This window comes from Perca fluviatilis, chromosome 22, assembly GCF_010015445.1.
Source record: "Perca fluviatilis chromosome 22, GENO_Pfluv_1.0, whole genome shotgun sequence".
Lineage (NCBI taxonomy): Eukaryota > Metazoa > Chordata > Actinopteri > Perciformes > Percidae > Perca > Perca fluviatilis.
The window spans coordinates 3,382,221-3,404,838 of record NC_053133.1 but is presented as its reverse complement, the minus strand read 5'-3'; the positions used below and the strand labels follow the sequence as shown (position 1 = coordinate 3,404,838).

Below are 22,618 nucleotides of genomic sequence, written 5' to 3'. Positions count from 1 at the left end.
TCAGAATCTTTCGATCCGGTGCCAATTTCGATACCTCAGTTTCGATACCGATTCCTAACGATACTTTTTTCGATACCATATGTTTTAAAATCCATTTCAACATCAACAAAAATACATTAAACACAAAGCTTTTATTTCCACCTTAATTGTGAATCAAAACAGTTATCAAAATTAAAAAAATCTGGTAAAACTGCTCACTCAGAGTAACATTAATAAAAGTGCCTTGCAAGCTCAGCCTGTCAGTCAGTCATCAGGGCAGAGAAACCACCGTTGTGGCTGCTTGTAAGAGGAAGTGGAACGTCAACAGCACCGCGACCGCTTTCGGCTCGCCATTAATATCATATCACAGCAAACGCTGTCTGCGTGAAGTTTTAAAAAACTGTAACCACACTTGAAACCAACCGTGACTCTCTGTGACTTCAACAAAACTGCAGACAGTTTACTCCGTCCACACCTCTCCGTGTGTGTGTGTGTGTGTGTGTGTCGGTCGGAGCTCCGCTCTGTGTCAGTATGCAGAGAGGACAGATAAGCTTGCGCTTACACGCTAAGACGCTTTTGGAACCGAAATTTGGCACCGAAAGATAAAGAATTTTTCGATACTCATAGGATTGGGATATTTTTTTCGATACCATAAAAGTATCGACGTTCGGTACCCAGCCCTATCCATATTTCATTAACACCTTATTTAAAAATTCTGGTGCCTTCGCAGCTAAAGAACTGGATCCAAAAATCCCCACTAACAGAGGGGGAAGTTGCAAATTGATGAAAATGTAGACCTGGGGATTCCAAATTACTGTACCACACAACTTTAAAGCTACAGTGTGTAGTTTCTGTCGCCCCCATGAGGAAGAAGTAATGACAACAACACTTTCGGCGCATCCACATGATACAAGCCTTTGGTGATTCAAAAAATAAAATTAAAATAAACCACACAACCTTTTGCTACCACTGAGATCTCTTCAGTCAGTCTAACTTTCCTATATGACGTAGAGCTGCAAAGATTAAGCGCTTGGTTATTATTAAATCAATTGCCAACTATTTTGATTATCGATTAATAGGTTGGAGTCATTTTTTTCTAGAGTCAGAAAAAAAGCAGAAATTCTGTGATTCCAATTTTGAATTCTAGTTTCTTATTTCTTTTCTGTAACAGTAAACTTAATATCTTTGAGTAACTGACATCACCTTGGGATTCGGAAGACACTCATTGATGTTTATAGACCAAACAACTAATCAAGATTAAAAAATGAATCAACTGTGAAAATAATCGTTAGCTGCGGACCTAAACTGATGGGTTTAATTGGTGAAACTGCTTTAAACATCTGGATGATTGAAGGAAATATAAGCAAGTTAAAAGGAATACCAGCCTAACAGGAGATCGATGTCTTACCTCCTTGCAGAAAAGTCGAGGTACCATGATCCGCACAATCCGGAAGACTCGGAGGAAGAAAACCTTGTCCACTGCTGCACGGTCTTTTTTGCCATCTTTCTGAAATGAAGAAAAGGTGGACTGTGATACAACTACAATTAACCATTAATGAAAATGTTCGGAGATTTCATAGAAGTGTTTTCATAGACAAAAGAAAAATCTGATTGACATACCTCATTGTTCAGCACTAGATCGGAGCCTTCTTTTCTACTGCAAAGTTTAAGATTATTTTTAAACCCATAAATAATAAATCCAGGCATCACGCTACCGGCAGACACCGCCACACAATTCTAGTGCGCTGCAGTTCAGGAAGTGATGTTTGATTAGCACACAAATGACATTAAAATGAACAATTAACAATTGGTCATTGTTATATCTATGTTAAAGTCAAGTTAGTGTAACAGGTAACTTTCCCAGTGCCTGACTAATTTCTCTTGCCATGCATGATCGCAATTCCTTTGTTTTAATTAGGCTATGTTGTGGACATGATACATGCTTTTGAAAGACGTGTGCCAGTAGTTCAACAAATAGTATTTAGATAACAGGCTTCAGGGTCAGAGACAGCTGTGTCAATCTAAGCGACTTTTTTTATCTCTTGAATTCCGATTTTAAACGTATTTTTATAGCACAGCATTTACAAACTTTTAATTTATTATGTTACGTGCAATAGTATTTACAAGTGGCTTATAAGAATTCCTAACAACTGAGTGCTATTTTCTACGGTAAAATGAACTTTTACTGATAAGAAAGGGACACTTCAACTAGCTATTTTCAAAATGGAGTTTGGCGTGTTTTCTCTATAGAAATTCTCTATTTTATCACTTTTTAGAGCAATTTCAGGGATTAGAATAACTACGAAACCCATCGACAGCTCAACACAACGACACGACACTTCAGAAATTAAGTTTTTACCAAATTAGTTACACAAAGTTACACCAATGGGTCCTTCACGGAGCGATCCGTTAGCGTTCGTGATTTCTGTAGAACAAAGACGTTCGTTGTTTGGCCGTTTGAGCTGCTGGGATCAGTGAGCAAAGCGACCGAACCATGCCTGCCCACAACAAAAATGGAAGTGAATTCAGGAGCGTCCCAGCGGCAGGTCGCCTCAACCTGTCAGGAACAGGTCAGACTGGGGAAGCTAGCAGCTACTAGCTAACTAACGTTAGCTTCCAGAGAGGCAACCGACACAAACTAACGCTTTCTGCGCTTCAAGTCAAACCTCAGAATTCCACACTGCCGCCCACTTACCCGTCCCGTTTCCCCGTCCGTCTTCTCTGTTTCAGCAGGTACAAAACCAGCAAAATACCGCCTGCTATTGAGGAGTTTTTCGCTGTCACATATTTACTGAAAGTCGCCATGTTTCTGACACAACGACCGGTCCCGTTGGTGGGTCGGTTTACTCGAGTTTGCTCATTGAGTTTGCTACAGTTCAACCAATGGCATTCTGGGAGTCTCACGCCATTTCTTCTTCTGCGTTTTTCTTCATAAAATATCATATCTGCCCCCTAGTGGACCACATGGAGGTATTCTCCAGTCTGACGCCCCCAAACCATACATATGTCAATGGGTTGTGTTTTTTACTGATTTCCACTTTGAAGCGTGTTTTGGTGGGATTAATTTAACACTTAAGATAAGATAAGATAAGATAGACTTCATTAATCCCACACTGTGGAAATTCCTTTGCTTCAGCAGCTCAAAAGAAGAAAAAAATGTACACAAATACACATTAAATAGACACAGGAGAAAAAATATACAGAAAGTATTTTAATAAATAGAAAAAATAGAATTAGTTATAATAATAATAGTAGTAATACAAACATATTTACACAATAAATACCCTTATATAAACCGACAGTGTATATACACAGACATGCAGAGATGAGTAGCCTAAGGTGCGGATGAATAGAAATGACATATTGCACAGTTGGAGGTGACACAGAATGAATGGGACTCTATGGAGCTAGAAGGCTAAATGTGTCTCTTTCACCTGACTGTCATTGAGAAATCTCAGATTTGATTGTAGGTTTTACAAGTTCAACATGGATCAACATGGATTTTCTGCATCAATTTATGGTCTTGTAAAGGAAATAATTTTTCTCCTGTATTGTTCAAAACTTTCTGCATATTCTAAAACATCACGTGTTTCCGGATGTTATTTTTTTAGGAATCATGTGGCCTACACCTTGACAACAAATCTGTTAGAGAATAAAACCAAGTTAAAGCCAGAAGCTCCAAAGTTTACAACATCACACCTGAAAAATACTTTCATGCTCCTGTTGTGTTCTTTAACACCCCCCCCCATGAAGCTAAATGTACACCCAGTTCCTGTTTTCCTTACATGTTTTGAGCCCCTTGAACGGCTATTTTTACCTATTTTGGGGAGTGGGTTGTCTTTCATATTTTTTAATTTGACCTTCATAAAATGAAATTCTTACATTCAATCAAACAGATCTAAGCATTTGCTATCACATCTAAAAACCTGTAATAACAAATGACTGTGAACAAAACTATTGCTATATGCTTTATACCTTAAGGAGTAAATATCTTGTGTGTGTTCATATATTTTGTTATTTTCTTTTACTTTATCTCTTCATGCATTTGCCTGTATTTGACTTATATGCATTCGTCTATACTGTACTGCACTTTTTTAAAACATGTATTATGATTATGAAATGTTTTTGTGCAAAAAAAAAAAGAAGTAATTTCCACAGTCAACGCTGTGGAGTCCTTTAGCTTCCTGGGCTCCATCATCTCCCAGGGCCGCAAGTGGGCGCTGAACATCAGCTCCCTCGTCAACAAAAGCACAGCAGAGGATGTACATCCTACGCCAGCTGAAGAAGTTCAACCTGTTGAAGATGATGGCGCACTTCTACACTGCCGTCAGGAGGCTGTGGTCCATCAGGACCAAAACCTCTCGACATAAAAACTGTTTCTTCCCCTCTGCAGCCATCTTCATTAACAAGGCCCAGGACCCCCACTTCTCTGCTTCTCTTCATAGTCGTCAGATTAATCTACCATATAATCGAAATAGAGGGAGGCAGGCCAATACAGTGTTGTTGTCATTACTTAGAATTCCTCATGGGGGCGACAGAAACTACGCAGTATAGCTTTAAGTCTAGAATAACTACTACCTACTGCTGATGAGTGTCTTCATTTACATGTTTGACATGTATGGACATTTCTATTAATCCTAAAACAGAAAATTCTATAGTTTTACAGTATATCCTCTGTACCTCTAACGGACATTTCTGTTAATCCAAAAATTCTAAATTCGGAAAAACACCTAATAATTTCAGAAAATTCCTTCATATTTACACAGTATATTGGCCCATATGTCTATGGACTTTTCTAACAGTGCAGGTTATTCCAATCCGAGGGAGCTGTAAACATAAAGGCTTGTTCATGGGAAGGCAGTTTTAGTAACAAAAAAATCTATTTACTTTTTATTATGTATCAATGGTTTGGCAGACGAGGTCCTCCATAAAGTGTGCAGAGCTGTCTCATGTTACCAGGCTACGTCAGTGCCGTCTCTCTCTCCAGCCTAAATAGAACAGGACAGGCCAGAGGCCAGCTGACCGAGCACAGGCCCGCTGCTGCTGCTGCTCATTGCCATGGAGAGACTGGAGCGAGCTCTGTTCCGTCTGGAACAAGGTAGGACTACTATGCACTTAAAGCGAAGCATGTGCTGAACACACTACACCACAAATATATCAGCTAGAAGTACAATGCAACTGTACTAAACCTAAATAATACAACACACTCACCATATTTTACATGTTTAACCTTTCAAAGTGTGGTCCTGCAACTGGGCACTTTTTTCCAGTCTGGTCTTTTCATTGCAAGGCTATCTGATTGAAAAGATTAATTCATCTTTTCAACCTGTCATTCAGTCAGGAAGTTTCACAGGGAGCAAGGCTCTTTATTTTAGATTTAACATAAATAAGGAAAGGAATGGTTATATGATTAATCTCATACCCAATGCTGCATTCAAATTGAATTAATTCCTCATTTAAAAGAACCCTTATTGTAAACAGGTGCACCATCGGTTTACAGTGTATTCTGGTAGTCCTCATTTCTCCTGCTGTCTTCAGGCTTTGAGTTGCAGTTCCGTCTTGGCCCTACCCTCCAGGGTACGGAAGTCCAGGTCTACACCAACTACCCTGCAAAAGGCCACAAGTTTGATCGCCTAAAGTTCCGTCCTTTGGACTGGGTCTACCCAAACGGCCGGGAGGATGACTGTGATAAATACTGCAGACTGGACCTAATGGTGGCTGGATCCTACCAGTACTACTTCTCCTGTGGGTAAGTTGCATTGTCACCACTACTGCATTATGATATATTCAATAATTAGTGTATATCGTACACTTGATATTTTATTACTACTGTTAAGTTCTTCTGTTATTACTGTCACTTCCCTTTATTACTTATTTACTTAAAGGTGCTCTAAGCGATGTCACACATTTTTTAGGCTACAAATTTTTTTGTCACATACAGCAAAAGCAAACCTCTCCTCACTATCTGCTAGCTGCCTGTCCCCTGAACACACTGTAAAAAACATCTCCTCACTATCTGCTAGCTGCCTGTCCCCTGAACACACTGTAAAAAACATCTCCTCACTATCTGCTAGCTGCCTGTCCCCTGAACACACTGTAAAAAACATCTCCTCACTATCTGCTAGCTGCCTGTCCCCTGAACACACTGTAAAAAACATCTCCTCACTATCTGCTAGCTGCCTGTCCCCTGAACACACTGTAAAAAACATCTCCTCACTATCTGCTAGCTGCCTGTCCCCTGAACACACTGTAAAAAACATCTCCTCACTATCTGCTAGCTGCCTGTCCCCTGAACACACTGTAAAACAGGCGGTCTCTGTAGAAAGCCCAGGCTCCACAAATGCCAACAAAAACAAACTGCGCCAAACTGCACCACCAAACATAAACAATGTTCCAGCCAATAACCAACAAGAAGGATTTGGGGGTCGGGGTTGGGGGGTTAGTGCGCGGAAGGGAAGGGGAGGGGCTAGCCTCGTTTTGTTTGAAAATACTTCAAACGTCAACAAGAAGTGCCATCACCCAACATCGCTTAGAGCACCTTTAAAGTGGCTATATGTAGCTTTCAGTTTGTGTTGATTCTTTGGACAAAACTGGTAGTGTTTTTTAAATGTTACAGATGCATCGTTGCATTTCAAGTGTTGCATACGGTAACTTAGCCTACTTTGGAGGTATCTTGAGCTAAACCTGGTATCACTGTCACTGTGGTATGAGCCAAAGCATTAAAGGAACACGCCGACTTATTGGGACTTTGTCTTATTCACCATATCCCCCAGAGTTACACAAGTCCATACATACCCTTCTCATCTCCGTGCGTGTTGTGACCATAGACAGTATATAAGAATGGACCAACAGATCCCGTTGTTCTGGACGGAGACCAGTGAAGGATATTAGAAGTCACTTTTCCGGTGATGGCTGAGCGTTACTGCGCAGCCTCCAACTGAGAGAGACAACGTAAATGTGACGTGAGCAACCTGTCTGAAAGTGTGAAGTCTTCTGGTAGCTGTGCCGAGAGAAATCTCAATCATTCCCAATCTTACAGAGACGGAGAGCGTAGGTATATGTAAGGAGATAACATAGACACAGGCTAATTATTGATCACTAACATGCTAGTTAACATTAGTAATTAAACCTAAACAGATCATGTAAGTCGAAATTGGCTGCGAGCTTCTCCTGTACTATACGGTAATTCCTCTACTATGTGACACAATCATTAGCCTATTTTTATAAAAACGTCTGCTACGGAGCCATAACGTGAGATACAAGGTAATGGAGCCTTTTATACATTGTCGTGTTTCTTTAGAAATAAACAATGGACAAATAGAGTCTTTAAACGCTTCAGATGTAAAGTTATTCGCTGTCAAGTGACGTCACAATGAATGCTAGTCAGTGGAATGCTAACGGGAGGTGATCGCTTTGTAGCATCAAAATGGCACCATAGGAGGTTCGAGTTCTGAAGCGAAGCTTACCCCCTTGGTTGTAACTCTGTCCGATGCCACTACCGCTAGCTTAGCCTAGCACAGATCCTGGAGGTAACCGGCTCCATCTAGCCTACTGCTCCCAATAAGTGACAAAATAACGCCAACATTATCCTATTTACATGTTCTGATTTGTCTAGTCACACCGTGTACAAATAACAAGGTCACACTCTCCTGTGGTGTTGTGTTTACTGTTGCTCGGAAGCTTGGAACATGGAAATTAACAAACAAGTGCAAGCGCAATAAATGGACTACAGTGCCTGGTAAATTGACATCAGCCATTGCACTGACCATCATTTAGAGCTACTTCTTTACTTCTTTCACATGCATGTCCAATCCATTTGGTGTTCATGCATTAAGCTGATATGTGTCAATTGTGAGTGTTTATTTTTTTCTGTTTGACAGGGATAAAGAGAAAGTGGGTGGAGGTTACATTATAGTAGATCCAGTGCTAAGGGTGGGAGCCAATGATGTCATCCTTCCACTGGACTGCATCTGCAGCCAAACGTACTTGGCCAAGTGCCTCGGCCCACTGGACAAATGGCTTGACAGGGTCAGGGTCGCAAAGGAGACTGGTAAGTGGACCAGCAAACAAACAAACGTTTCAATACAAGTATTTTACATTTACGATTCAGATATTTGGATATTTTGTCAATATATTTAATATATTGTTGACCAGCAGTGAGCACAATTGAAACGGCTGTGTTTATTATTATTCCTTCCAATGAATCACATTTTTAAGGGGCTTAAGTTGCATGAAAACTCATCAATATTTGCACATGCATCCGAACTAGCGAAAACTCTCTTTTTTTGCTTGGGTATGACCAAATGGCTCAATAGCACCCCTTACAAATGTTAAAAGTTGAAGCCCCCTCTTTTAAATTTCGTATGCACAAAAAGTAATTGGTACGCATATGTAACATTGAGACATACTAAAAATCCTATTGGGGGTGTACCCTAAACTCAACAGGAAGTCAGCCACTCTGAGTTTACAGTTCAGTTTAAGCCATTTCTAGGAGTCATACTTAAACAAACTCCTTCTACAGATTTAACCCGATCGACTTAAAGTGATGGTTCGGAGTAATTCACCCTAGGGTCCTTTGCACCATGACCTCGAGCCAAACACCCCCCCAGAAGCTTTTTTCACCTGGGTCTAACATTGGGCGAGTTAGCGTAGAGTAGCGTTAGCCGCTGAATAGCTTAGCGCGGGGCTAATGGACCCACGTTTGTATCTCTTAAATGACCCCACTAATAATGCCCGAAATGATACCAAAGGTCTACACTAGTACATATAGGTTATGCTCTCATAAAACGATGGATTGTAAAGTTTGTAAGTACACCAGAAGTTTATGTAAATAACACTTGCGCCTGCTGGCTTCTGCTCTCTGCTGTTGTTGTTGCGGCTGTGAGACGAGTGCTTAGGGACATCTACAAATTACAACACCGAAAGAGATGCAACAAAAATATTTTTAATTTAACTTATTTTTAAAGAAGTGCTGTAATATAACTAGCAGGAGACAAGTAATAATTGAGGTAAGTTTGGAGACATTACCTTATTTAATCATTAAATTAATACATATTTTTTTGTATTCTTTCGGTGTAGTAATTTGTAGACGGCCCTAAGCACTCGTCTAACTGCAGGTAGCAGCAGCAGCAACAGAGAGCAGAAGAGAGCAGGCAAGTGTTCATAAACTTCTGGTGTACTTACAAACTTTCCAATCCATCGTTTTATGAGAGCATAACCTATTTGTACTAGTGTAGACCTTTGGTATCATTTCGGGCATTATTAGTGGGGTCATTAAGATTATACAAACGTGGGTCCATTAGCCCCGCGCTAAGCTACTCAGCGGCTAGCGCTACTCTACGCTAACTCGCCCAGTGTTAGACCCAGGTGAAAAAAGCTTCTGGGGGGGTGTTTGGCTCGAGGTCATGGTGCAAAGGACCCTAGGGTGAATTACTCCGAACCATCACTTTAAAAAAAAAATCTGTGCAATCTACAGACCTTAAAGGAACACGGCGACTTATTGGGACTTTGTCTTATTCACCATATCCCCCAGAGTTAGATAAGTCCACACATACCGTCTCATCTCCGTGCGTGTCGTAACTCTGTCTGGCGCACCCACCGCTAGCCTAGCTTAGCACAGATCCTGGCGGTAACCGGCTCCAACTAGCTTACTGCTCCCAATAAGTGACAAAATAACGCCAACATTTTCCTATTTACATGTTGTGATTTGTATAGTCACAGCGTGTACAAATAACAAGGTCACATGAGACACAGCCATCTCCTAACCGTATACATACTGGGAACTAGATTCTCAGAAGGCGAAGAACTGCTACTTGGGCAGAGTGACACCTGAAAAGCACCGTTGTTACTCTCTGCTCCTCACCACGGGGCTTCTCAGGTGCAGTGATTTCTCTAACCTATCTGATTTATCTTTCCGTGCATTGATCTCTTATGGAACTTTTTACTGTGCTTTGTTTGTATGAGCTCTGGCAGGTGCCTCTGCCATATGACCTATCCAACCCAGTGACATTAACCCATGAGTTTAAGCTATATCTAAAATGTTACTATTATATATAATATATACACACACAAATAAACACTCTATTGGCTCTGTTCTGTGTAGGTTACAACATGATCCACTTCACCCCGCTGCAGAAGCTTGGTGTGTCTGGCTTCTGCTACTCCATGGCTGATCAGCTGGAGTTAAACCCTGACTTCTCGCCTGAGGGGAAGCACTATACCTGGGGAGATGTCGGTAATCTGGTGGAGACGCTGAGGAAAGACTGGAACATGGTCTGCATCAGTGATGTGGTCTATAATCACACAGGTAATGTCGCAGTTAGATTACTGAACGACGGCTGTGTCGTTTGGAGTCTTTTTGTTGCCCTTTTCATACTGGATATCTTGCTCCTGTGTAGGAGGAGAGGGGGCTTTTAGGGCTGCAACTAACAATTATTTTCATTGTTGATTAAAGTGGCTATATGTAACTTTCAGTTTGTGTTGATTCTAGCGACTGCTTTGGACAAAAGCGGTAGTGTGACCCGGGCGGCAAAGGCTGGCTCTGGGGACATGGAATGTCACATCTCTGTGGGGGAAGGAGCCGGAACTTGTGTGGGAAGTGGAGCACTACCAATTAGATCTGGTGGGGCTTACCTCAATGCACAGTCTTGGTTCTGGAACCATACTCCTGGATAGGGGTTGGACTATTTTCTTCTCCAGAGTTGCCCAGGGTGTGAGGCGCCAGGGGGGTGTGGGGATACTCACAAACCCCCGGCTGAGCGCAGCTAAAAACTCTGACTGTTGCTTGTGCAAATGCACCAAACAAAAGCTCAGAGTATTCAGCGTTCTTGGAGACCTTGAATGGAGTCCTGCATGGAGCTCCAGTCGGGGACTCCATAGTTCTGCTGGGGGACTTCAACGTGCACATGGGCAATGATGGAGACACCTGGAGAGGAGTGATTGGGAGGAACGGCCTCCCTGATCTAAACCCTAGTTGTTGTTTGTTGTTGGACTTATGTGCTAGTCATGGGGTCCGTTCCAGGTAGGAGGTTTAACAAACTCTGAGTCTAACCCTGATGTCTGAGTTGATTTAACCCGAGATGGGAAACTCTGAGTTTTCGGTTCCAGAACAGCTGATTTGAGTTGGTTCAATCAACTCGGAGTATGTTCACTCAGGGTTACGCGCGTGCACAAAAGGCAGTATGAATGGAACCATGATTCTACGATTCACCATGGCAACAACCACAAACAAACGGGTCGGCGGAAATACTCATGCGCACAAACAGTGAGTTTGAACATGTATTTCGTTAAAAAAAAGCAAGACAGCAGCTGCTGCTGCAAAAGAGAGAGAATTGGTGTGGGAGAAAATTGCTGCTCGAGTCAATGCGTACGCATTCACAGTGTATTAATTTCATATTTAATCACAGTTAACTTATAATATTACTGGTGAAAACTGGAATTGTATTACACCTATAATTTCATTTAGGTGCAATCCTGCGGGCGAAAAAGTAAACTATAGGCCTACTAATCCCATTCTGAGGCTGCAGCACCATGATCATTAACAGAACTATAATGTATAATGATGTATTTCTTTGGCTCTACTGTCCAGGGAACACTACAAAAACGTTTAAAAAACGTTTCAGAGCGAGTCAGACTTTTCTGATGGCTCTGCATACAGTGGCTTTACTATTACAGTATGATCCGCTACACTGTTGTTAAGAAAACTGCTGTTTGCAAAAAACGTAATGCGATACAAAGAATCTGCTGGGATGTTAAAGCCTGTCCACGATGGTTGATGTTAGTGATATGAGGACGGATAAGGTATCTACATATCTAATGGACTGTGATAAAAAATACCTCTCAAATCGGTTATGTGGAAATGAAAATACATCTATAGTCGGGACTCAATCCCGACGTAAACTCTCTGTGAATTAATACAGCTTTTTCATCAATGGGATCGTCGACAAAAGGACATGACATGTTTGAGAAAAAAACGTTTTATAATCTAGCCTAATATAAACCAATACGTTTTTTTATTCATGCAGATAAAACTGCATTAAAATGCGCCTGATACAGACTGAATGAATGAATGAGGAAATGAGTTTCTACTCCCTCTCAGAGGGAGGAGACTGAGAGAAACTCAAGTTTTTTCCCCCGTTTCTCTCAGTCTCCTCCCTCTCAGAGGGGAGGAGATTGAGAGAAACTCAAGGCTTTTTGAAGAAAACCTGCTCCCGACCAGGTTAGGTTCACAGACTCAGTTACCATAGTAACTGACTCTGAGGTTAAGTTACCTCTCTTTCTGGAACGGAAAACCCAGAGTTTCCCTCATCTCAGGGTTAACAAACTCAGAGTTTTCACTAAACCTGCTTTCTGGAACGGGCCTCTGGATTGTCTAGAACGAACACCATGTTCGAACATAGGGATGCTCATAAGTGTCAACCCAGTCTCACGGCAGTTCGTATAAATGTCAACGTTATTCTTAATCTATTGATACGTGTTCACGGAGATGTTTTTCTCGTTTTTTACGTGTAAATGTCACGTTATTTTTCTCGTGTTCACGGAGACGTTTTTCTCCTTTTTTACGTGTAAATGTCACGTTATTTTTCTCGTTTTTTACATGTAAATGTCACGTTATTTTCTCGGGGAAAGGACGCTCCATAAGCCGGGAGGCGCCCGCGAGGCGGCCCGCTGGGGACGGGATGGCGGAGGTTGGGTTTAGGAAAAACCTTACGGGGAAAGGGCGCCTTAAATACCGGGAGACGCGCCACAGTAACACGCGGGACAAAACGCCACACAAAGCACCACATGTGGGACGCGATCCTCGCTCGCCCGGCTGAAAGTCCTGTGTTGTTTGACCCATCCACCACTCCGACCAACCTCCCTATGCGGATTTTCGGCTTTTTATATTACTCCCTACCATTTTCGTGCTGTGGCCACAAAATATGCTTCCCATTGAAATACATTACTTAACATTTTCGTGTTGTCCGCCACGTAAAAACCGACAAAAACGTCTCCGTGAACGTTTCCCGGCTTATGGAGCGTCCTTTCCCCGAGAAAATAACGTGATATTTACACGTAAAAAACGAGAAAAATAACGTGACATTTACACGTAAAAAACAAGAAAAACGTCTCCGTGAACACGTATCAATAGATTACAATAACACGAACTGCCATGAGACCGGGCTGTAAGTGTAGGTGGAAGGTCAATGATTGATTTGGTCTGATCTAATGCCGTATGTTTTGGACACTCGGGTGAAGAGATTACCATCTGGTGGTGAGTTGGGTCAGGGGGTGGGGGAAGACTCTGGACAGACCTGGTAAGTCCAAACGGGTAGTGTGGGTAAATTGGGAACGTCTGGTGGAGGCCCCTGTCCGACAGACTTTCAACTCACACCTCCGGCGGAGCTTTTCGTTAATCCTTGTGGAGGCCGGGGACATTGAACCCGAGTGGACAATGTTCAAAGTTTCCATTGCTGAAGCTATGGAAACTTTGATGGGACGGGACGCTGTTGACCTCAACTGAGGAGGTAATAGGGTGGTGGAAGGAGCACTTTGAGGAACTCCTGAATCCGACTAATACGCCCTCTATGTTAGAGGCAGAGCTGGAGGATGATCACTGGTAGTCAAACAACTTCACAGTGACAAAGCCCCAGGGATTGATGAGATCCGTCCAGAAATACTAAAAGCTCTGGGGAATATCCTGTTTGTGATATTCATCACTGCTGAAGCTGCTGCCCCCGTGACCCAACCCCGGATAAGCGGACGAAGACGGATGGATGGACGGTAGTGTTTTTACCACACCTGCTGTCGTAAAGGTCTTTTCTTTACGGTGCTGTATCACCCACTGTATCTTACTGAGCTAGTATTATGGGGAGGTCATTTAGTCGCAATGAATGTTTTGCTCAGACAGAAAATCATTAATTACAATAAAAGAATAAATTACAGATGCATTTCCAGTGTTGCATACGGTAACTTAGCCTACTTTGGATGTATCGTGAGCTAAACCGGGTATCAGAGGCCCATTGTCTCATAATTGTTCCATGATTATACAGTAGTTTTGATTCATGGTACTGATTTGATTTTTGGATAACAGTTGAGTCTCTGGCAATTTGTAACAACAAATGTTTTGAGAGCTCCATACTGTGCATTTGCTTTCTAGTCTCACCTTATGTCCAGGCTGGTCATTTTGAGTTGAGGCAGAAGGTTTGAAACCGTTCGAACGTGGAGAATTGGAGGAGCTTATTGGAGGTGATGCAGATATGTACAATATTTATGAAGTTTAAGCAGTGTAATTTAATGGTTGACAGATTCTAAGGCCTTCTTCATATTTAAACACACTCCGTTCCACAGGCATTCTACAAAAGCAGTTTACTGTCTCAGTTAAACAATTACTCCTGAACCCAAATTGTAATGATGCATACAAGTACACAAGTAGAAAAAAGAGGTAGAACCAGAAAGTTGTTTTTTTTACTTTTTCCTTCTCTTTTTTGAACATGGGAATCCTTATTTGAATAATTTACAATCATTTTGAAAGATATGTTTGCTGAGTGTTTTGTTTTTGTTGTTTTTTCTTGCTTGTTCTGAAATGTACATGTTCTTATTATGATTATTTGTTCAAAATAAACTAAACTACTTCTACTACTTAAGGTAAACAAATTAATATACAACCTTATGTGGGCCATATGATTTTATGAATTTGAGAATTTTAATAATTGCTGTGTTTGAGGAACTATTGCAAGGGTTGAACACACTTTGTGTGTGGTACAATGTGATATAGAGTGACTGTTGTTTTCTTCTGTGCTGTATCCTATTTTTATCTGCTGCAGTGACTCAGTATGATGAGTGAACATATCTTGTTTTATTTTTAACAAGGATAGTGGCAGTGCTGCGGTGGAAACATACCACAGTTGGCCTTTCCAGCAGGCAGCTGTGGCTGTTGCATCACCGTCTCAGTTTCCTCATTGACATTTTGTCTCTATTCATGCTGAAGGTCATATACATAGATAGACTGCTAATAGAAACAGGGTGCACTTTGTCAAGACATGACAGCTAACTTCACATAGAAAACCTACCCTCACGCGGAATTTTTATCATCAATGTAGTTTGAATACTTCTTTTATTGTCAAGCAACTCAAAATTCAATTGTCAAAGTCAAGTCAAAGCAATTTCATTTATATAGCCCGATATATCACAAATCACAAATTTGTCTCAAGGGGCTTTATAATATGTACAGCATACAACACCCTCTGTCCTAAGACCCTTGATTCGCATAAGGAAACACCCCCTGTTAGAAAAATTATGCTTAGAATGGTTTTGCTTCAGTTTCTTTGTTAAACCATTTGCATCCGAACTGCTGTTTTAGTATGTCTGTCTTTCATGTGTTAATCATGAAAGCTGAGTGACCTTGGAAAGAGCACAGGATGTATCCCTGAGGGCAGAGTGCATAATGTGGAGGAGATGCCGGGCCTGACCAGAGACAAGAAGAAAAGCTACTGATTGCATGAACCGAATAACTAACTTGACTCCCAACTCCTTTAAAAAGATGCTGTTGTGAACAACCTTCAGTCATTTTCTGTACTTATGCTGAAGTGCTGTAAACTGACTCAAGTAAACAAACTTTTAAGAGATCTCCAGTGATTTTGTCCATTCTTTGATAGATAATTGATAGATAAACAGAAAATTACAGTATAGCCAATCAGGATGACATAATTATAGAATAGATTGTAAATAAAAATAAGGAAAGGATTGGGAAGGATGTCAAGCAACTCCCAGGTGTTGCAAAACAGGTAGAACCTGAGCCACACAACCAGTGTTAAAGTACTTGAGATCGGTATTGGTCTTAAGACCAGTCTCAAGACCACTTGGTCAATCGGTCTTGTCTCGGTCTCGGATGAAGAGGACTCTGGATTTTATTTCAAGACCGGTCAAGACCACAACTGCAGGGATATCACTAAGTTGCCTCTGCATTGTCTAATTTTATGTGTCAACGTCGTTACTGTGATTGGATGTAAAACTTCCTGCTTCAAATGCAAACAATAACTTGACTCAATTCTAAGTTGAATGTTCTTACCGTTAACCCCCTCTCCCCGCCCCCTTAAACACGTACTCCCAAGAAAGTGAATGCGAGAGACAGTAGAAGCTCTGGCTGTCTCGGTCTTGACTCTGTCTCGCCCTGCCTTGGTCTTAGTTTTGACTTGGTCTCAACCCCTCAAAGTCTTAGTCTTGACATGTTTTTCTGCCATCCCGGAATGCTGTGTGGACTAGCCAGACCTTGCTTCGCAGCGCTGTGGAGGAAGGTCTGGCAATGCGAGACTTACTATAATATTACTGTACTGCAGCCACTAGCAAAGCCCCCACCTGCCAGAATTCCTTCATTCGGCTTTATGCTCACTTGCTACAGTCAGCCAAATTACAATGACTAGTTGTCCTGTCACTGCGGGGCAGGATATCCAAACTCTTCTCCTGCTCTGTCAGTGCTGGAACGAGTTACCTTCAGCAGAATCCCTCTCCATCTTCAAAAAGATAATTCATTTGTACACTCTTCTTTTTTCTTCTCTTACCTTGTCTCCTCCTCCTCTCCTCTCTTGTCTCTAGCGGTTAGCAGTGGGTGGATTCACCTCCATCCTGAGTGTGGTTACAACCTGGTTAACTCTCCTCATCTGAAACCAGCGTGGCTCCTAGACAGAGCTCTGTGGCACCTCAGCTTTGAGGTGGCTGATGGGAAATTTTCTGAACAAGGAGTACCAGCACTCTTTCAAGATGAATGGAACATGAATGTGAGCATATGCATTCTTAATTGTGGGTACTTGTGTGTTGAAGTTAATGTCATGTTAAAACCTCATGCACATTTTAACATCTTATATAACTTCAGTCAGGAACACTCTCGACAGATTTAACCATATATTGCAACGTAATGGAAATACAGCTATGCTTGGCCTGATGGCTGTGCTCCTATTAATGCTCCAAAGCAAGACAGTGGCTACGTTTACATGCACACCAATATTCCACTATTATTCTGAATATGACAGTATTCTGAATTTTATACGTAAAGGTAATGTAAATAGCATATTCCCAGTAAGGCCTGTTTCCAAATTTAGCATTTTCTGATTAAGACTTGTGGGATAGGTCGGTATTATTTGGGTTTTAGCGGCTTTTTTTTTGGACATGTATACAGCGCATTTGGAATATGTGTCTCAATCAGGGTTTTTACCACAGTTTACAACCAGTTTGTGGCCTCTTGCCTGTTTATGACTTATGGTCAGCTCTGTGCGTTGCTATGGTTTCTGTACACAAACCAACCAGCCAACAGTTTGGAAGGCTACAGACCCGATAAGAAGGAGAAACACAGCTACTTTTAAACTTTATCAAAGACTCGGATATCAACAGGTTTTTGGATATGTGCAAACATTGCAACGTCGACCTTTTCAAGAAGCTGGTTGAAGGAATAAAAGAGGGACGCTGTGTTCACACGGTCCAACAAGTCTTTGAAAAATCCTATTTTGCACGACAGCATGTAAAAGGGAATATTAGTGGAATGTTCACTTTCATTAGCTGTGTAGCATACAGTTTAGTCGGAAAATCGGCTTTTTCAGTGTAAGGGCAAAAAACCCAATATTATGTGCATGTAAACGTAGTCTCTGAAAACCATTTTAAACTTTGAGTCATGTTAGGACTCTGAACTAGGAAGGTGGAGGCAAAGCTTTGCCAGCAGCAGCAGTGAGTGAAGCAGCGTCAGTGTAGCAGGGACCAGTGAGGAGGGAGGCCCATTTAAAAGGATCGGCTTGATGTGAGAACGGCTGTGATTGGTGTGTGACTGATAGAAATTCAATAAGAGGGGGATTGACTTCTGTGTCCTGCATGAACTAACACTATGCATAAGCTCACAAATCTTATATTTTTTTTACCAGAAACCAGATTTGTTAGTTTTTGATGTTGTTCCCATAACCCCTTGGATAATAAATCTGCACAGTGCAATGAAACCAGGAGATTTATTTCACGTAGAACTAATTGGCAACAGCAAATATGTTCTGGCAGAAACATATGGCCTAATGCTATGTGTGTGTGCATGTGCGTGTGTCTGTGTGTTTGTGTGTTTGTGTGTGTGTGTGTGTGTGTGTGTGTGTGTGTGTGTGTGTGTGTGTGTGTGTGTGTGTGTGTGTGTGTGTGTGTGTGTGTGTCAGGCCCTGCGGGGCGTCCTGTGGCACCAGGTGTTCTCCAGGCTGAGGCTGTGGGAGTTCCTGCAGGTCCGTGTGGATGAAGCTGTGGAGCAGTTCAGACAGCGGCTGCAGGCTGGTGAGAAAACAATGACCAAGGAACATGCTTCAGTCACACACTTTTCTAAAGTCAACAAAGTCAAAGTATAGTAGTAGTAGTAGTAGTAGTAGTCTTCATTCTGAACTTAGATAAGTGTCCACTCACATGTTAGAGGGACACAGGGAAATGTGATAATTTACAGAATTATTCCACTGATGAGTCTGTAAAAGTCTTATGTAAAGTGTTTTCAGTATGACCCATATTCAGTAATTTTTTAAATGCCAAATTTAGCTTTGTTGTAATATGTGGACGAGACTAACATCTGTGAAATATATTGCTGTTTGTTGTAATTATCACACCCTTGTCTCTCTGTCTGTCTGTCTGTCTGTCCGTCCGTCTGTCTCTCTGTCTGTCCTCTGTCCGTCTGTCCGTCTGTCCGTCTGTCCGTCTGTCCGTCCATCCGTCTGTCTGTCTGTCTGTCTGTCTGTCTGTCTTTCTGTCTGTCTCTCTGTCTGTCCGTCTGTCTGCCTGTCTGTCTAGGTTCAGGTGTCGGGTCAAGTCCAGAGTGTAAGAAGCAGCTGAAGGTGGTTCAGGACCCTCAGCACCGACGCTTTGGAAACACAGTGGACATGAACTCTGCCCTGGATATTTTCACACCTCACAGGTGACTCTTCTCTCTGGCCTTGGACTTTACTTCCTATGGGATAGGAACAGTAGGCTTGACTGTATATTACTGTAACTAAGTGGAGTGCAAAATCTGTAAATAAACAAATCTGCAGGCTTTTACAGTAATACGAGTAGTCTCGCATTGCTAGATCTATTGCTACAAGGCTGTGGAGTAAGATCTGGCTACATCACAGATACATTCTAGGATAGGAATAAAAATGTTATGGCTTGTTTGCATTGCTTTAAACCAGTCACAATCGTTTTGGGCTCCAGATGCAGCGACGTGAATCTGCGAAATAGTCTCAGTAAGGAACTTGTTTTGGTGGAACATATGCACCCTGCAAAAGAAAACCCCACATACAATATTAAATTGTTGAAAAGTTAACTGGTGACACAATACAGTAACTTGAGTTATTTAAATTAGCTGATCGATGGTTAAACCTCATTAGCTCTTACCAGTGTATCGCCGTGTGTACTTCGTCCACAGCATCCCGCACGTGACATTCCGCTCTCTGTGTTGCTGTTCTCAAACAGTTTGCTTCTGGAAACAACAACATACGTCAAACTAGCAAGCAACGCGCTGAAAAAAGTTTCAAGAACATTTGGATCGAGCAACAAGGCAGGCCTGCTTTGTTCTTTCTCACATTACTGTTAACTTGATTTAATATTGAATGTGGGGTTTTCTTTTGCTGTGTTTTCTCTTATTGGGGTGCAAATGTTCCACCTGTGGTGGAATTTCCAGAAACACCATGAAGTGGTATGATGAGACTAAAGGTAAAGCTTAGACATCAGGTCATCATAGGTCACATCATATGTGAATGCTTTGTTTCAGGACTATCTCCTTTTAGAGGGCAGTGCAAGCAGTGTAACAAGGTGACATAGTTTGAGTTTGAGTAGGTGACCATCTTTTCTTTAGCGCCATCGATATCTTGAGATATCACATACTCAATAGTTTGGGCTAGGAATATACAGTAAGCATCAGGAAAAGGCTCAGAACCTCAGAGTTGGGGAGGACACTCCATAATAGCACTGCAATGTCTTCCTTAATCTCCTCGATTGAGATCAATACATTCTTGTGTGTAAGACAAAGTCTCCAAGACAACTGTGATTGGTTTAAAGAAATGCAAACAACCCAGAGCGTTTTTTTACTCCTATCCCAGAATGTGTATGTGTGTGTGTGTCTGTGTGTGTGGTAGAGCCAGACCTTACACCACAGCGCTGTGGAGATGTGAGACTAGCCAATGGCTGATGGTTTAATTCCCCCTCTCTCTGGTAACAGTATGAGCCCATCAGACATCCAGGAGTGTTGTATCTGTTTCAAAAAGAGACTGGAGGAGCTGAACTCGGGGTTATACAACGAGATGAACCACCACGCAGAGCAGGTGTGTGTGTGTGTGTGTGTGTGTGTGTGTGTGTGTGTGTGTGTGTGTGTGTGTGTGTGTGTGTGCGCGTGTGATTTTTCAGTATAACACATTCCTTTTTTCAGTTCTTGCTGACCAACTTTCTTTTGGTTCCAACCCCACTGCTAATTTTTCTCCTCAGGCGATCAGCTGCATTGTGGGAAATGTAGTTTATGAGCGTCTTTCTGATCAGGGGCCAAAGCTGGGTCCGGTCACGAGGAAGTACCCTCTGTGTAGCAGGTAGGCGCTCCAACCCTCTGACCTGTTAAAGTCACCATGTGTAGGATTTTTTAAAATCTCAGTATCTAAATTTTTTCACTATCTTGGGTTAAAATAAACGTGTATGGACCAGTTATTGACTGGGGGGGTAGTGTAAAGAAATAAAAAAAATGTAAGAGTCTCCCTAAATTGTCCTTTTAAATTATTCTTAGAGATTCTAAGAAATTTTTGTTATTGAAAAGTATAATATCAGAATCAGAAATATATTTAGAAATATGTTTATTATTATTATTATTTATATAGGTAAGTAGCACTTACATGGAATTTGCTTTAGTTGGTGGTGCATACATAAAAACAATAATATAAAAATAAACAAACAATATATACATGCATACATACATACATGCATACATAAATACATATATACATACATGCATACATGCTGTACATACATACATAAATACATACATACATAAATGCATACATACTGTACATACATACATAAATACATACATACATACTTACATACATACATACATACAACATACTGTATGTATACATACTTACATACATACATACATACATACATACATCGTTTACATTTATTTCACACATCATCACTGTATCATTAAACACAATTTCAGAAGAAATTGGGAACCCCAAATAAGCTACTAAAAGCTTTTCCGAGGCTGTATGTTACAGGATGTACAAAAACGTAGAGGGATGTGCAAAAAGTTCAAAAAGTTCAAAAAGTTCAAAAAGGAAAAAGAATTTATAGAATGTGCAGAGGATACTGTTACATTATGTTTTGATCTACATGTCAGTTCCTGTGCCTCCTCCAGGTATTTCTCCTTCCCCTTTAAAGAGATGACCTTTGATGAAGAAATGCAGCTGATGGAGCAGAGAGAGAAGGCGTGTCACTTCCTGGCCCATGATGGCTTTGTGAAGGGAAATGACCTGCTCAGGAACTGCGCTGAACCACGTAAACAAACTTGGCAGGCGCAAAAGTGACCAATGCATCACCCTATACCCTCTTGTCTTATTTATTTATCTATTTATTTGTAGTAAGAGAAATACCTCAACCAAATTATCATTATTACTTTTAGAAGTAGCAGTTGTGTTTGTATTATTATTGTTATTAATGTTAATATTTGTACAATGAGTCTTAGTTTTTCTGTTTGACTGTGCACTATACTGGATACTACATCTGTATTTGTGGCATATTTCTGTTTTTAGGTTCTGTCAATTACTTTATATAACAAATGCTAGCTTGGCTGAACATTTTGATTGTCAAACACTTAATTTCCTGCATTCTGGTGATTTTTTGTGCATAAATTTATGGTGATAATGTCTTTATTTATGTAAAGGAACCCTAACCTCAGGAAATCATCAACAGAAATGTGTACTGCGTCACCCACGTGCACATGGATGTGCAGACCCATTCATATAAAAACAGTTCTGTTTATAGCTAGTAACGGTAAAATCCACTGGGTGTCTTTATCATTGCCAAATCTCCACAGGCAGCCATTGAAATCACACAAACGAACAGAGAGATATTTGCACCACCATGTTCCTTAATTTGCCATTTCTTCGTCTCCTGTTGTCCGCAGGCTCAGAGGCCTACTTACGGAGAGAACTGGTCTGTCAGGCTGACACTATCAAGCTTCGTTATGGAGAGAAACCGGAGGACTGTCCTTATCTGTGGGCTCATATGAAGACATACACAGAGATGACAGCCAAAGTCTTCTCTGGTGTATGCCTGGTCAACTGCCTATCCACCCCTCTGCATGTGGCTGAGGTATTCTCTAGCTACTATTCTGTGCGACCAAAGATGATCAAAATCCTCCTGAGCATATACTATTGAAGGTGTTTTGTCAGAATGTGTGATAAAATATAGATCTTTGATCCTTGAGACCAGAAGCATTGCTACCCCTTCTGTCCTTCCTCTCTCCATTAAAAGAGCATCTAGCTCTAGCTGAAGTACCTGAGCATCCATAGCAATATCCAAGGCATCCAAATTAGAAACAAATAATACGAAAGAAGAAGTCCTAGAGTGAGAGGACACAGTACACACAGTACAGCACAGTAACACACTGGTTTATATTTAATGTGTGATTGCACTG

At 41.3% G+C, this 22,618-nt stretch overlaps 2 protein-coding genes across 7 annotated transcripts in view; one reads left to right on the top strand and one right to left on the bottom strand.

Moving 5' to 3' along the window:
* The window catches only part of abcd3a (ATP-binding cassette, sub-family D (ALD), member 3a), a 31,654-nt gene extending 28,783 nt beyond the window's left edge, over positions 1 to 2,871 (bottom strand). For 2 of the 4 annotated variants that reach the window (XM_039789899.1, XM_039789898.1), the window contains exons 1-3: positions 2,675 to 2,871; positions 1,600 to 1,636; positions 1,388 to 1,486 (exon numbers count right to left, since the gene is read on the bottom strand). In XM_039789899.1, the coding sequence (XP_039645833.1) occupies positions 1,388 to 1,486; positions 1,600 to 1,636; positions 2,675 to 2,784 (246 nt within the window). In that variant the 5' untranslated portion in view covers positions 2,785 to 2,871. Of the gene's footprint in view, positions 1 to 1,387; positions 1,487 to 1,599; positions 1,637 to 2,674 lie in introns of those variants that run through there. The other 2 variants (XM_039789900.1, XM_039789902.1) reach the window with 2 other exon arrangements.
* A 2,127-nt stretch (positions 2,872 to 4,998) lies between these two features.
* LOC120552550 (glycogen debranching enzyme-like) overlaps positions 4,999 to 22,618 on the top strand; it is a 54,085-nt gene continuing 36,465 nt past the window's right edge. For 2 of the 3 annotated variants that reach the window (XM_039790694.1, XM_039790693.1), the window contains exons 1-11: positions 4,999 to 5,077; positions 5,518 to 5,728; positions 7,860 to 8,029; positions 10,082 to 10,285; positions 16,552 to 16,733; positions 18,138 to 18,249; positions 18,751 to 18,874; positions 20,156 to 20,258; positions 20,419 to 20,516; positions 21,338 to 21,477; positions 22,106 to 22,293. In XM_039790694.1, coding sequence (XP_039646628.1) covers positions 5,038 to 5,077; positions 5,518 to 5,728; positions 7,860 to 8,029; positions 10,082 to 10,285; positions 16,552 to 16,733; positions 18,138 to 18,249; positions 18,751 to 18,874; positions 20,156 to 20,258; positions 20,419 to 20,516; positions 21,338 to 21,477; positions 22,106 to 22,293 — 1,572 coding nt within the window. In that variant the 5' untranslated portion in view covers positions 4,999 to 5,037. The remainder of the gene's footprint in view (positions 5,078 to 5,517; positions 5,729 to 7,859; positions 8,030 to 10,081; positions 10,286 to 16,551; positions 16,734 to 18,137; positions 18,250 to 18,750; positions 18,875 to 20,155; positions 20,259 to 20,418; positions 20,517 to 21,337; positions 21,478 to 22,105; positions 22,294 to 22,618) is intronic. The other variant, XM_039790695.1, reaches the window with a different exon arrangement.